The sequence below is a fragment of the Phocoena sinus genome, chromosome X, assembly GCF_008692025.1.
Source record: "Phocoena sinus isolate mPhoSin1 chromosome X, mPhoSin1.pri, whole genome shotgun sequence".
NCBI lineage: Eukaryota > Metazoa > Chordata > Mammalia > Artiodactyla > Phocoenidae > Phocoena > Phocoena sinus.
This window is the reverse complement of record NC_045784.1, coordinates 62,155,872-62,168,995: the sequence shown is the minus strand read 5'-3', so window position 1 is coordinate 62,168,995 and position 13,124 is coordinate 62,155,872. Positions and strand designations below refer to the sequence as shown.

At 52.9% G+C, this 13,124-nt stretch overlaps 1 protein-coding gene across 4 annotated transcripts; it reads left to right on the top strand.

Moving 5' to 3' along the window:
• The first annotated feature begins 7,069 nt into the window (after positions 1-7,069).
• On the top strand, positions 7,070-12,853 carry CITED1 (Cbp/p300 interacting transactivator with Glu/Asp rich carboxy-terminal domain 1). Of its 4 annotated transcripts, none has more exons than XM_032620162.1 (4): positions 7,343-7,522; positions 9,161-9,278; positions 11,530-11,654; positions 12,249-12,853. In XM_032620162.1, exons 2-4 carry the CDS (start codon positions 9,266-9,268, stop codon positions 12,774-12,776), a joined length of 666 nt encoding a protein of 221 aa, XP_032476053.1. In that variant the 5' UTR covers positions 7,343-7,522; positions 9,161-9,265; the 3' UTR covers positions 12,777-12,853. The 4 variants fall into 4 exon arrangements, with proteins under 4 accessions (XP_032476051.1, XP_032476053.1, XP_032476054.1 ...); XM_032620161.1 differs by lacking the exon at positions 7,343-7,522 and adding an exon at positions 8,639-8,728; XM_032620160.1 differs by lacking the exon at positions 9,161-9,278 and having other exon boundaries at positions 7,070-7,522.
• The last annotated feature ends 271 nt before the right edge of the window (positions 12,854-13,124 follow it).

Sequence of the window (13,124 nt, the reverse complement as noted above, 5' to 3'; positions counted from 1 at the left end):
AGATGAGGCCCCTGTCACTCCGTGGCATGGGGAAATTTATGGACTGAGATCCCTTCACAGTGCCCTTTAGGGATTTGAAGCATGTAGCACGACTGTGCTGGGCTCCAGGGTCTGCGGTGAGCAGAGGAAAGGAGCGCTGCAGTGAAGCACCAGTGTCCTGCGCCTGAGGAGAAAGCCCCTCTCTGTGCTTGCGGAGAGACGCAAGGGAACGTTCCCCCCAGTTTGGCCGAAAGTCATCCTGCCAATTGCTCTTTCTGACACAACCTCACACTTTCTTTCCAGTCCTATATTCCTGGCTGTGTGCAAGCTATTTCCACTTGGATGTTCTGCCAACAGCTTAAACTAAACATGCTTAAAGCAGAGTTTCTCTTCCCCCACAAAAACCTCACACCTTCCCAAGGCCTCCAGCTTCACTGCTATCACCCAAACAGCCCAGGGCCTGGCTGGCCCAGCTGTGTCTCTTTCTCCCCGACATCAGCACCTTTCTCCCTCCCTGCCTTTGAACCTTGTGCTTTTCCCTAGATAATATTTTTCAGAGTCGCCTTTGCCATCCTCGGGCTTCAGCCCTCTCCCAACCCGCACCTCATCCCTGGAGACTCCTGCCACAGACCCTAACTGGGCTCCCCCCTCAAGGGTCTCTCCCTCAAGCTGGGCCACGAATACCTTCTGCCCCACACACATTGACCACCAACTGCAGTGGGAGAGGCCGAGCATCCGTTCTAGAAGCAAGAAGAGCATAGACACCGATAACAGAGAAGCAGGGAGCCTAGAGGGAGAGTTTGGCCTTAGGGGTGAGTCCCACTCTGTTGTGCATCTCAGCCCCGCTGCTTACTAGTTTTGCAATCTTGGGCCTGTTATTTCACCTCTCTGGGCTCAGTGCCTTTCTCTCTAAAATGGGGTGATAGTGCTGACTTCCTAGGCCTCTTGTGAAGTTAAATGCCAGGAGGGAGCACAGAGAAGGGGCATATACTGGAATGACATCCCCAAAGCCTGAAGTGGGCGGAGCCACGAAGGATGTGAGAGGCTGGGTGGCCGAAGCTGTTTGCATATATTTGAGGTTTTCCCATTATGTATAAATAACAGGAAATCAAGTAGGGAATCAATTCGACTGGCCCCAGTTGTTGGCCCTTTCCAAACTTCCCCCACCCCCCTGTGTAAACAGGAAACCAAGGCTACAATCGCTGAAGCTGACTGGAGTGCCCAAGGATGCCCTGTTATCTCCCTGCTCTCTTCTCAGTTTTCTGTTTCTCAAGGCCCTTTCCCCAGGACTAATCTTGTTCCCTGTTCCCCTCTTCTTCTTCATCCTCTCTTCAATTCTCCTCCTTTTTTTTTCTTTTAACACAGGAGCAGAAGCGAGTGCGGGTCCAAGCCCGCTGGCCTGGGGCAGAGGAATGCGACCGCTCCCTCGGCGCGGGGCAGCCAGGCCCAGGCGCTCACTCAGGCTGGCAGCGGCAGGCGAGGCGCTGGGGAGGCTCCGGCACCTTGCTCCGAGGGGCTGGAAAGCGCTACAGACGTTAGCTCATCACTCCCTGGCAGAGGCTAACCGGTCTGCTATTCTCACTAGCATCTTCCAGATGGGGAAATGGAGGCACAACCGCACTCGGTGTGGTTGCAGACTTGCAGGATCCCAAGGGGGCTTCTGGGCAGGGTCTCCAGATGAAATAAGGGGAGAGAGGCCACCCTGACTTCCCAAATGGACTTGTAGTCCTTGAGATCCTACAGGAGAAGGAAGAATACAGGAAAGAACTGTGATCCAGACTGCAGTATCTGGAGGGGGCACGAAGGAAGGATGGGAGGGGGTGGCTAGGACCCACCATCTCCTGAGCCCCTCACACATGATGGGGTCCCCAAACAGCTGCAGCTTCACTCACTAGCCCATTAGGAATGACTCCCCACTCCTACTGCATTTACGATGTTTGCCCCACCCATTACCTCTGGAGTAAGAGACAGCAGGGATAAAGTCCGCATGACCAGACACCAAAGGGTCTTTCTATGATGCCGGTGGGTTATGATGTTTTCCTCCTGGTGCTTTTCTGTTATTTCCAGTTTCTGTGCAGGGAACAATTATGACATTTATCGCCAGACGAAATGTTAATTTTTTTAAATTGTTATAAAGAAGCAGCAACTGGGATGTGGTGGGGAGCCCTGGGCTTGGAGTGAGGAGCCCCAAGTCAAGCCTACTGTCTCACTTCCCAACTGTGTGACGGGTTGGGCAAGTGACTTCACCTCTTGAAAACCTCTGGTTTTCTACAAAATGGAGATAATCAACCCCACAGGGTTGGCATAAGATTATAAGATAATGGATGTGAAAATGCTTTTTAAAAAGTGGGAGGGAGGGAGACGCAAGAGGGAAGTCATATGGGAACATATGTATATGTATAACTGATTCACTTTGTTATAAAGCAGAAACTAACACACCATTGTAAAGCAATTATACCCCAATAAAGATGTTTTAAAAAAAAGTATTTATGGAACTTTTCAAACATAATCACAAGTAAACATTATAATGAAGGCCCATGTACCCCTCTTCAACAATTATCATCGCATTTTTTTCTATATCCCCATCTACTTTTCTCCCATCCCCACTGGAATATTTTAAAGCAAATCCCAGACATGCCCTTTTTTCCCATAAATACTTCAGTATTGAATTCTTTTTTTACATTTTTCATAATTAAAAGATAATACATGATAGCTGTAAAAAATTTGGAAAATGAAGAAATCCTGCATAAAAGAGAAAACAGTACAGCTGAAACTAACACAACATTGTAAATCAACTATACTCCAATAAAATTTTTTTTAAAAAGAGAGAAAACAAAAATCACCCATAACCCTACCACCCAGAGACAACCACATTTTGGAGCAGTCTATTATTTATTCTATGCACACCCACATATATATACATTTTTAACAAAAGTGGGATCCTGGGCTTCCCTGGTGGCGCAGTGGTTGGGAGTCCGCCTGCCGATGCAGGGGGCGCGGGTTCGTGCCCCAGTCCGGGAAGATCCCACGTGCCGCCTAGCGGCTGGGCCCGTGAGCCATGGCCGCTGAGCCTGCGCGTCTGGAGCCTGTGCTCCGCAACAGGAGAGGCCACAACAGTGAGAGGCCCGCATACCGCAAAAAAAAAAAAAAAAAAAAAAAAGTGGGATCCTACTGTATATGCCATTTGTAAGTATTCATTTTATTTTAACTATAAAAGTAATAAAATCATATTAAAGAAAAATCATAATCCTTTACCACTTAATATAAAAACTGTTAATATTTTAATACATTTCCTTCCCATTTTTTTCAATTTACAGCCATACTGTTAACACCAGTGGGATTGTACTGATTATGCACTTTTCAAATTATGAACCTGTTTTAATTGTAAGAAAATAATATAATCTTACAGCAGAAAAATAAAGGAAAAGAAAAATATCATCCATAATCCCACCACTCAATTATAATCACTGTTAACATTTTGGTGTTCTGTTTGCTTTCTTCTAGATTTTGTTTTTTTTCCTTAAGATACTTTTTTGGGGGGGTGGGCCACACCCCGCAGCATGTGGGATCTTAGTTCCCCAACCAGGGATCAAACCTGTGCCCCCTGCATTGGAAGTGCGGAGTCTTAACCACTGGACCACCAGGGAAGTCCCTATTTTGGTGTATATTCTTTCAATATTTTTTTCCATGCACAAATAATTTTAACAATAGTAGAAGCATACTGTTTATGCAGTCCATTAACTATAAACTTATAGTAAATTATAAGAATAATATCATCATATTGCGTAACAGAGAAAAGAGAAAAAAAAATGCCTCACAATCCTACCACCCGCCTGACACTGTTGTTTTCCTGACCATTGCTTCATTACCCATATTCATACATGGTTGGAAACAGTGAGTACTTAATTTTCTGCTCCTTGTGCCCTTTGCAACTTGGCATCATATTTATGCAACTTTGTACCCTGTGTCTTTTTTTTAGTTAATATTTTGTTGTGAACATTTTCCCATGAATAAAAGAGTTTTTGAAATCAGGATTTAAAAACAATGTTTTTTAGTATCAAGGTACCAAGGGCCGCTCCTTCACCATGGACATTTAAATTGCTTTCCATTTTTCACTATTACAAACAATTCTGCTCCAAACATTCTTAAACAAAGACCCGTGCTTTTATGGAAGATCCCTGGTGGCCTAGTGGTTAGGACTCCAGCCTTTCACTGCTGTTGTCCGGGGTTTGATCCCTGGTCGGGGTTTGAACTGAGATCCTGCAAGCCACGTGGCAATGTGTGCTTTTTAACTTTTCTACACAGTTATTGTATATGTTTCTAGAGACCACTCTGTATGCATACGGGCTGTCCTGTAAAAAGTCATGGTCTTTTTTTGCTCCCTAATTTGCTCCCATCATAAGACTCAGACAGCCCTTGCTTCTGGAAGGTGGGATTTTGAGAACAAACCTGCATTTTCCTCTTTCTCCCCTTCCTGAGTTTATAGACCTGCTTCATCCCCTCACAGCCTGGTTTTTAAATTAATCAGTCAGCAAGTGTTATTGAACCTGAAGTGTGTAAGCTGAGGCAGGACTAGGAGGCAAAAGGAAAAGAATCAGAAGGCACAGCATTTGTGGACCACTTACTACACAGCAGGCATCAACCCAAGCTTTTCCTTTGATCCTTGCAACAAGCCCACGGAGTTGCTCCCATTATAATCCCCATTTAACAGATGGGAAAACTGAGGCCTGAAGAATGAAGCCATTTGGCTTAAGATCACAGAGCTAGTAAATGGCAGAGTAGGGATTTAAATCCAGGAGGACTGACCCCTGAACCTGTATCCTTGACCACAGTTTAGATGCCCCCTTACCCTCCCAGGCAACAAGGTGCAGGGGTGAGGGTGAGGACTCTACAGTCAGCCTAACCTGGATCCAAACACCGGACCTCCTGGCTGTGTGAACTTGAACAATCTCTGGGACTCCTTTTCACCTTTGGTAAACCCTACCTCACAGGGCGTGGGAATTAAGTGAGATGATGGTTGGGAACATGCCAGGTCCAATGCTGGAGCACAGAAGGTTCTTGCTGGGTGATCATCCCTGTCCTCTCCTTCGTTTGCGAGCTCGCAGTCTAGTTGCCAAGTTAGAGATAAGAGTTCAGCGGAGAGCTCTGAGCTCTGCTGGAACCGACTGGGAAGTCAGTGATCCAGGGCATATTTGCAGAGAAATGCAAATGTCTCCTTTGCTCTCTCCCTGCCTCTGAGACTAACCTCCCCTTCCATCTGCCCCCCAAAGGAAAAGGGTGGCTTTTGTGCTCCAAAGCTGAGTGCTCGTAGCCCCTCTCTTTCCTGCTCCCAAGGAGGCGGACAGTGGAGATGACAGGAAGTTACCAGTGGGGAGACCCTTTCTGGCATGTGGGCAAAGAGAAATGTGGCGGAGGGCGCTCCTTTTTCTGCCCTTCAATGGTCCGGATGGGGGAGGGGGCTGGCTGTTGAGCAACTGCTCCGGAGACACTCCAGAAGCCGAGATGAACATATGCCTCTTTCTAACAATTGGCCTGGGAGCCATCCAATAGATGGAGGGCGGATCCGCCACCTCCCGGATCCGGAGCCTTCCACAGAGACGCTGTCGCGGTTTCCAGACCCTCTCCCGAGCGGGGGCTGAGGGGGAGGGTAGGTCGGAGGTCCAAATTAGCAAAACACAATTCGAAAGCCCGGGGTCGCTCACGTCAGGCAAACACCAAGATGGCTTGAGGGTGTATTTCACAAGCAAACTTTGTAGGGTTTTAGGGTCCCGATAGATCCCGCCTTTTATCAGAAGGAAACTGGGCATGACCTACAATCTTTGTGCAAAGTGAGAAAGTGCAAGGATGGTGTGTGGGATGTGATTGTTACTGGGGTTTGTGTTGAGGCAGGGTGAGGGGAAGGAAGGGAGGCAGGCAAGATAGCTTTGGGGGCTGGGGAATGGGTTTACCTGGCGTCCAGAGCACTGGCCCCAGCTTCCTCCAGGCGTCAAGGAAGGGCCTTGATCTGTCCCTCTGTTTGCTCCTCATCTTTACGTCAGTAAGCCGGTCAGTCCATCAACAAACAGAACTTTGTTCAAAGAGCAAATGCAGGGCACTTTGGGGTACTAAAGAAAAAGAATAAGAAAGAAAGAAAAGAAGAGAAAATGTGGGAAAGAAAGAAGAAAAGGAAAAGACCTTTAGGTCTTCAAATCCAATTAAGAAGACAGAACACATACACAGTGAAAATGACTTCATGACTTTCCCTCCCCCCTTTTTTCTTAACATCAGGACTTTTAAAAAAGAGCATGTTTTATAAACACTGTAAACTGAGTAGTTATTGCTGAAAGGGGCAAAGAAAAGAGAGTTTGGTAGAAGGGTAGTCCTGGTGGCCTTCCTGTAAGAGGCGAGACGGGAGCTTGTTGGCCAGGAGGAGCATGACTGAAATGAAGGAGAAGACCCGGACCTCTTTTCCGAAGAGATTTGTAAGATAACATCCTAACCCAAGAAAGATGTTCTCCTAATGCAAAATGTTATTCTTATTACCTGGAATGATTATATAATGATAATAAAATAACCTGGCATACTGGGAACGCAGGAGGAGTCCCCGCGAGCCCCGGGGCAAGCTCTTCATACCCTGCTGCCTGCTCTTGGCCTTTCGGCTGTGCCTCGTGAGCTGCACCTGGCCCCACGATCCGTGACTTATCTCCACGTCGCAACCCGCCAGCCTCCTTCAGCCCTGGATAACCACAAGAGGAATCCCTTGAACCCAATCCCAGCTCAGGTCTTCGAAGGAAGCCACCGCTGCGGGACGGATAGGCCCTCCAAGAAGCTCTGCCTGGAATCTGGCGACTTTAAGGGGAAAGGGACCCCCAGCCTCGGCCCTTCAACCAGGGAGATGGTGCAGCCCAAAGGGAGCAGACAGACTCCGAGAAAGCCCTGCAGAAAACCCAAATCGTGCCCCTTGGACCCCGTCCCTTGTTCGTCCTCCTCCCCCAGGTCATTTCCTGAGCCCATAGCTCTCCCCCCAACCCCCTGAAGCCCGCTCTGACCACCCTCTAGATTTAGGTCAGAAAACAGACACTAACAGCTCTCCCTCGCCTCAGCGAAATTACTAAGTGGAATTTATTGGGCAAGTCCATGCAGGGCGGTGGGGAGAGACTGTGCCCGGGGCCCGGGCTCCCGCCCGCTTTAGAAGCGCAGGCGTCGGCCGGGGACTCGGGGCTCGGGGCGACCACGGCCTGGGCCCGCCAGCCGCACCCCGGGAGCCGTGGCCGGTCCCCGGCGCCGCCGGACCCGCGGAGCCGCTCGGACTCCGTTCCCCAGCCGGCCCTTCGCTTTCACACGATCCGCGGTGACTGCACCAGCTCGAGCGCCTTTAAAGGGCCACACACGCCAGCCGCCGCTATAAAATGTTCCCAGCGGCACAGCTGCAGAAGGGGCACCGCTGAGCTGCCGAGAAGAGGCTCGCTCCGCCCGGCTGCCCGCCCACAGCCCGCCGGAGAAGGGTCGTTCCTGGCGAGGAGGAAGAGGGCTGAGGAAGGCGCAGCACCCGCTCTGGCCCTCGGTGAGTATCCAGTTCAGATTTTGCCACCAACTCGCCCACGAGCCAGGACATGTGCTAATAATGCCCTAAGCCGGTTATAAAGACGTGGAAATTGGGAGGGGGGGAGAGAAAAAGGGGGAAAAGGGTCTGTCCTTCCTGGGATTCCTAGCCGAGGCCAGCCTGCTCCCGTGTGCGTGTGCGTCAGGGCTCTCCGGGCGGCAATGGGGGCTTGAGACCCGGTTCCCCCGCGCCAGGAAGGGAGCGCGGTGGCTGCTACCGCCACCGCCACCGCCACCGCCCCGGAGTCAGGCGCCGAAGCTGCGGGCGGGCGGGCGGGCACGGGCGCGGGCCGGGGCTGCTTGGCGCGGCACGGTGAGGTGCGGCGGCGGCGCGGCGCGGTGGTGCGGGCTTTTCCCAGGCGCCCCGGGGTCGGGTGGCACTGAGCGCGACCGGCTAGCGGCGGTGGTGGCGGCGTGCGTGCCAGGGGCTGGGGGCTCCGCCGCTGCGCCCGCGGCTCACCAGGCTCCGCGCTTCCCTCTCTCCAGGGCAGGCGGCTTCGCGGAGGTAAGCCGGGCCGCCCGGTAGGGCGGTGGGCTGGGCGGCTGGGCCGGGGACTCCAGCGGAGCGGGCGCAGGGAGCGGGCGGGGGCCGGGCGGGCCGGGGGTCTTTGGGGGACTTGTTTTCTGTTTGAAAGCTGCTCTGCTGGGGGGGCGGAGGGGCCGCCGCCCGCCCGCCCGCCAGCCAGCGAACCGGCTCGCTCGCCAGCGCGCCCGCCTGCCGGCCGGCCGGGCCGAGCGCCCGCTTCTCCTGGGGAGACAGCAGCACCTTTTCTCCCCGCGCCCGCGCTTTCTCCAGCTTGGCTTCCACCGACTTTGCTAATCGCCCGGACCGCATGTGGACGCTCCGGCTCTGGGGCTGCACAAAGCTCAGGTTTCCTTCGGGGTCTGAAGGCGAGAGGGGCTTTTCGGACCGAGTTCAGCGGAATTGAGGGATGGAAGTTAGAGAATTTGGGCAACTTGCCTCTACTGCCTGGTCGACCTCTGCTCTCCCCCACACTCACGCCCCCCCACACACACGCACACACACGCACACACCCCTCTGCCTATAAACGCCGGCGGCGGGGCCGGGCCGCGCACGGAGTCCCTGCCTCGCCAAGCGCCGGACTTGGAGGCAGACAGACCTGGCTGCGAATCCCGGCTCCGCCACTTTCTAGCGCTGTGACCTTGGGCAAGTTACCGAACCTCTCCGAGCCTCTCACTCTTCTCGTAGCGGAGTGATAGCACTGACCACAGGCGACTTGGCTAGGGGGTAGGCTCAGCCCGCGGCCGCGTCGGGTGCTCTGCGGGCGCTCAGTAAGTGTTGGTGAGGCGCGGGAGTGGCCGCAGCCGGCGCCGGAGTGCGCCCCCGCGCGCGGTAGCACCGCGGGGCCCCAAACTCGCCGGGGACGCCGAGACCCCGGGCCCCTCCCCGCCTGTCTATCCTGTCTCCACGATCGGTTCCTGATACGGCACTCGCGGGATCGGACGCTCGGGGCCCTGGCGGCCTGGGTGCTCGCGGTCCACCGTGCAGGGATGCTCCCGGCCGCCCCCAGCTCCGGCGGCTCCACCTGGGATGTGGCGAGGAGGGCGGCCGAGCTGTCCGCAAACAACGGGCCTTTAGTTTTCAGGTGGCGAAACTGACTGGTCTGGTTAGAGCGCATCCAAGCCAAGCCGCAGTACTGTTTGGATTTTTAAATTTCTCCTGAGTGAGAAAATAGCAATCGAGATGGAGCCATCCGGTTGGTGCCATTTTAACTTTTGGTCCCCCAACAGGTCAAAGACGCGACCCCCCTACCTGCCTCTCCCTTCTCTCTTCTTCCTCTCCCTTTCCCACCCTCATCTAGGCGGTAGGGGTCTGCCGGCCCACGGGACGGTCTGTGAAGGGGAGGGCGGGCTGCGGGACCGGGAACTGGTGGCCCGGGCCCGCGAGGCACCCGCAGGAGAGGAGGCACTTGTTGCTCTGGGTTGCCCAGCCATCTCTCGCAGCTGTTTCGCAGTGGTCGGCTCGAGGCTTGGAGAGAGAGCTGGGACGTTTCTGTGCTGCCACATTTTGCCTTCGAATGGGCTGGGTGGCAGAGGGGAGACAAAATCGGGGAAGCAGGGGCAAGGATTCCGATCGAGATGCGGTTGCCTTTTCAGACGGATACAACAACACTTACTGAGCGCCTATGGAGCACAGACCCAGGCCGGGGGTCGGGGCTGGTGGAGGGGGAGGCGGCGATGGGAGGCAACAGATCTGAATGGAAACAGGGTCCTGCCTAGGGGAGCTCACAGCCTGAAGGGGGAGACGTGGTAAAATGGTCTTCCCCAGGAACTGATATCAGAACAGAGATACTTTTCTCTTGCACTCTCTCTCTCTTTCTTCCTTTTTCTTTTTTTCCTCCTCTTTCTGTTTCTTTTTGTTGTTGCTGCTGTTTTTTGTTTTTTTTTTTTTTCTTATGCACATTCGGGTACTCGGTAGCATAAAGAAAGAAGAAAGGCTGGATAGGAACAGGAAAGGATGGACAGCCACCCCCCTCCCGACATTTTTCTTAGGACATGAAAATTGCTTGATACTGAAGGTGCTGGGCTCTTGAAGATGACATGGATTAGATTCCTTGTCTTGTAATCACTGGTTTGAAATATTCTCTGGTTGCCTCAGAGGAGAAACAGGGCTCCAATCAAGCAGTGGTGGCGGACCCAGCAACCGATTGTTTTCTCGTGTTTTCTGCCCCCCTTCCTTTTTCTATTTTTCTTGCCTCCCTCCCCTACAAGTAAGCGGTGCAGAGATGATAAAGAAGGGTAGTAAGTGCCCACTTTCTAGAAGGGTCTGAGCAGATTCTTAATGACCACTGGGGGAGGGAGGTGTCACAGAGAATTCTAGCCTTGTTGGAAAGATTAGAGACTTTTGAAGACGCTGAAGATTCTTTGGGCCAGGAGGTATTCATAAATATGAAATTCTACATCTCTAATTCATCATGAAGGCTAGACTATATGGGGCTTTAAGAAAAAAAGCTTCTGGGAAAATAACTTTAGAGTCTTCAGAGATTGTTTATTATTATTATTTTCTGGTTTGGGGAGATTCTTTTCCCTTCATCCCCTTATCTTATCCCTTTGGCATTTGACCTAGGGGATCATTTCTTCAGGAGCCATTTGAATCATTCTAGGTATGATGATTTGGCCAGCGGTCAGATGAGGCATGTGGGCACAGGAGCGCTCGCTCCTGCTCCCATAGCCACTGCCACCTGATGGGAAAGCTGTTGAACGTCTGTACCTCAGTTTCCCTCCGGGAAGAATTATGCCCACCTGTCACTACAGATGAGTGTGTCTGGGCTCAGAGCAGGTGTCCTGGGAAAACCAAGTGCTGCTGCCAGGTCTGTCTTGGAGGGGGCTTGTGGTGTGGAGGAAATTGAGACATCCCTAGCTGCTCTCTGGCTACTTCAGAGCCCCCAGACTACCCTGATCATCCCAGCTTCTCTCACGCAAAACCATGGCTGAGGCAGGACTTTGGAGCCCCATGACATTTGCTTTGGGGACCTATTCCTTCTCTGGGTAGCAGCCCCCAGCTTTCTAGGTCTTCCTCGCCCTGACTCCTTCCTACTTTCTCCCAGTTCTGGTGGAGGCCTAAATGCCTCCAATCTGAATGCCTGTGGCCCTTTGAGACAGTGTGCTACTTACTCAGGGACATTGCTGTCCTCAGAATCAGGAAGAGTGCACCCCACTTGGGGCTCTGACATCACTGGCATGAGGAAACAGTCATATGTGTCCCCTCTTGGTGATGTGGGTAGCTGGCTGTCTGGGCAGCACCTGGCCAAATCTAGCACCTTTCCTGCCTCAGGCAAAAGTTCCAACTGGATCTCCTCCCTCTGCTCAGGTGGTCTCTGGTCTTGGGTCTAACCCGTCACCATCCTTGCCTTGTAGCTGTGTGGAGTGGCCCAGCTTTGGGCTTTGCTAGTACCTGCTTGGTCAATAAAGCCTTTGCCCTTATTACCTCTTCTCCCTCACATACAGCACAACAGCTCCAGCTGGCAGCATCACCTCCCACCAATTTGTCCAACTTCTGCCAAGGCTCTGAAATGCCAACTATGTCGAGGCCTGCACTTGATGTCAAGGGTGGCACCTCACCTATGAAGGAGGTAACTTTTGCCATTTTACAGTCGGAGACACTGGAGCCGGAAAGACAACCGGGCCAGGGCCGGGGCCATGTGGTAGGCCCTCCTGGCTGGGGTATCTGGTGTCCTTTAGCAGACTGGAGACAGCAGGGCTTTCTTGGGAGAGAATGAAAATAGCTTCTACTTAAACATGGTCACTTGGAACCCACTAGGGGTATTGAAAGATGGCAGAGAATGGAGCGGAGAAGCAGAATTGGAAAAAAACTGCTCCATTGTCTCAATGGATTAAAGTGAGGCTGAGAAGAGGGACAATGAGATTCCATTTGTAGAATGGCGAGCTGAAGGCAGAGTCGGGGGATGGAGACGAAAGCAGTGAACTCATTTAGGATGACGGGTGCCCAGCATGAGGACTTAGGCCTGAGCACAGTGCTCGGAGCCAAGGTGGCAGGAGGATGCTTGAGCCTAACTTGAGCTAGGAAAGGAGCCTACCTTTCCAGGGGGGCCTTCTTGCTACTTCCCCACCACTAGCCCCTGACGAAGCACTTTTTGGGCCTGATGAATGGTGAGGAACAAAGCCTGGAGCAGGGGTACCATACTCTGCCTTTCTCTGTCTTCTAGGATGCCAACCCAGAGATGAGCTCTCTGGCCTACTCTAACCTGGCGGTGAAAGATCGCAAAGCAGTGGCCATCCTGCACTACCCCGGGGTAACCTCGAATGGAACCAAGGCCAATGGGGCTTCCGCTAGTTCCTCGGGATCTCCATCTCCAATAAGCTCTCCTACTGCCGCCCCTCCCACTAAACCCCCCCCCTTCAACCTGAACCCCGCCCCTCACCTGCTGGCCAGTATGCAGCTGCAGAAACTTAATAGCCAATATCATGGGGTGGCCGCCGCCACTCCGGGCCAACCTGGGGAGGCAGGGCCCCTGCCAAACTGGGGCTTCGGGGCTCAGGCGGGAGGGGCGGGGTCACTCTCTCCTTCTGCTGGTGCCCAGAGTCCTGCCATCATCGATTCAGACCCAGTGGATGAGGAGGTGCTGATGTCACTGGTGGTGGAACTGGGACTGGACCGAGCCAATGAGCTTCCGGAGCTGTGGCTGGGACAGAATGAGTTTGACTTCACTGCAGACTTTCCATCTGGCTGCTGATGCCAACTGTTCCTAAAGATGGAGGAATAAAGCCACCAATTCTGTTGTAAATAAAAATAAAAGTTACTTACAAGAGATGGTCCAACTGGAGGTGCTCTTCATTGAGGTCTAATGGGGTGTGGCATGGTCTGACATTCTTTTAGCAATTCTGAGACCCATGGTGTGGTTGCCTGAGACCCATGGTGGGGTTGCTGGTGGATAGCTGGGAGGGAGCTGGGCTGGATGGGAGGAATGGGGAAGACCGAGGTGGGGTCGGGGGGGTGGGGAGGGGAGGCTCCTCACTGAATTCCTGCTGCCACTGCCATCACCACTGCCATTATATCTCCAGCAGTCCAGGTACCTAGCCTC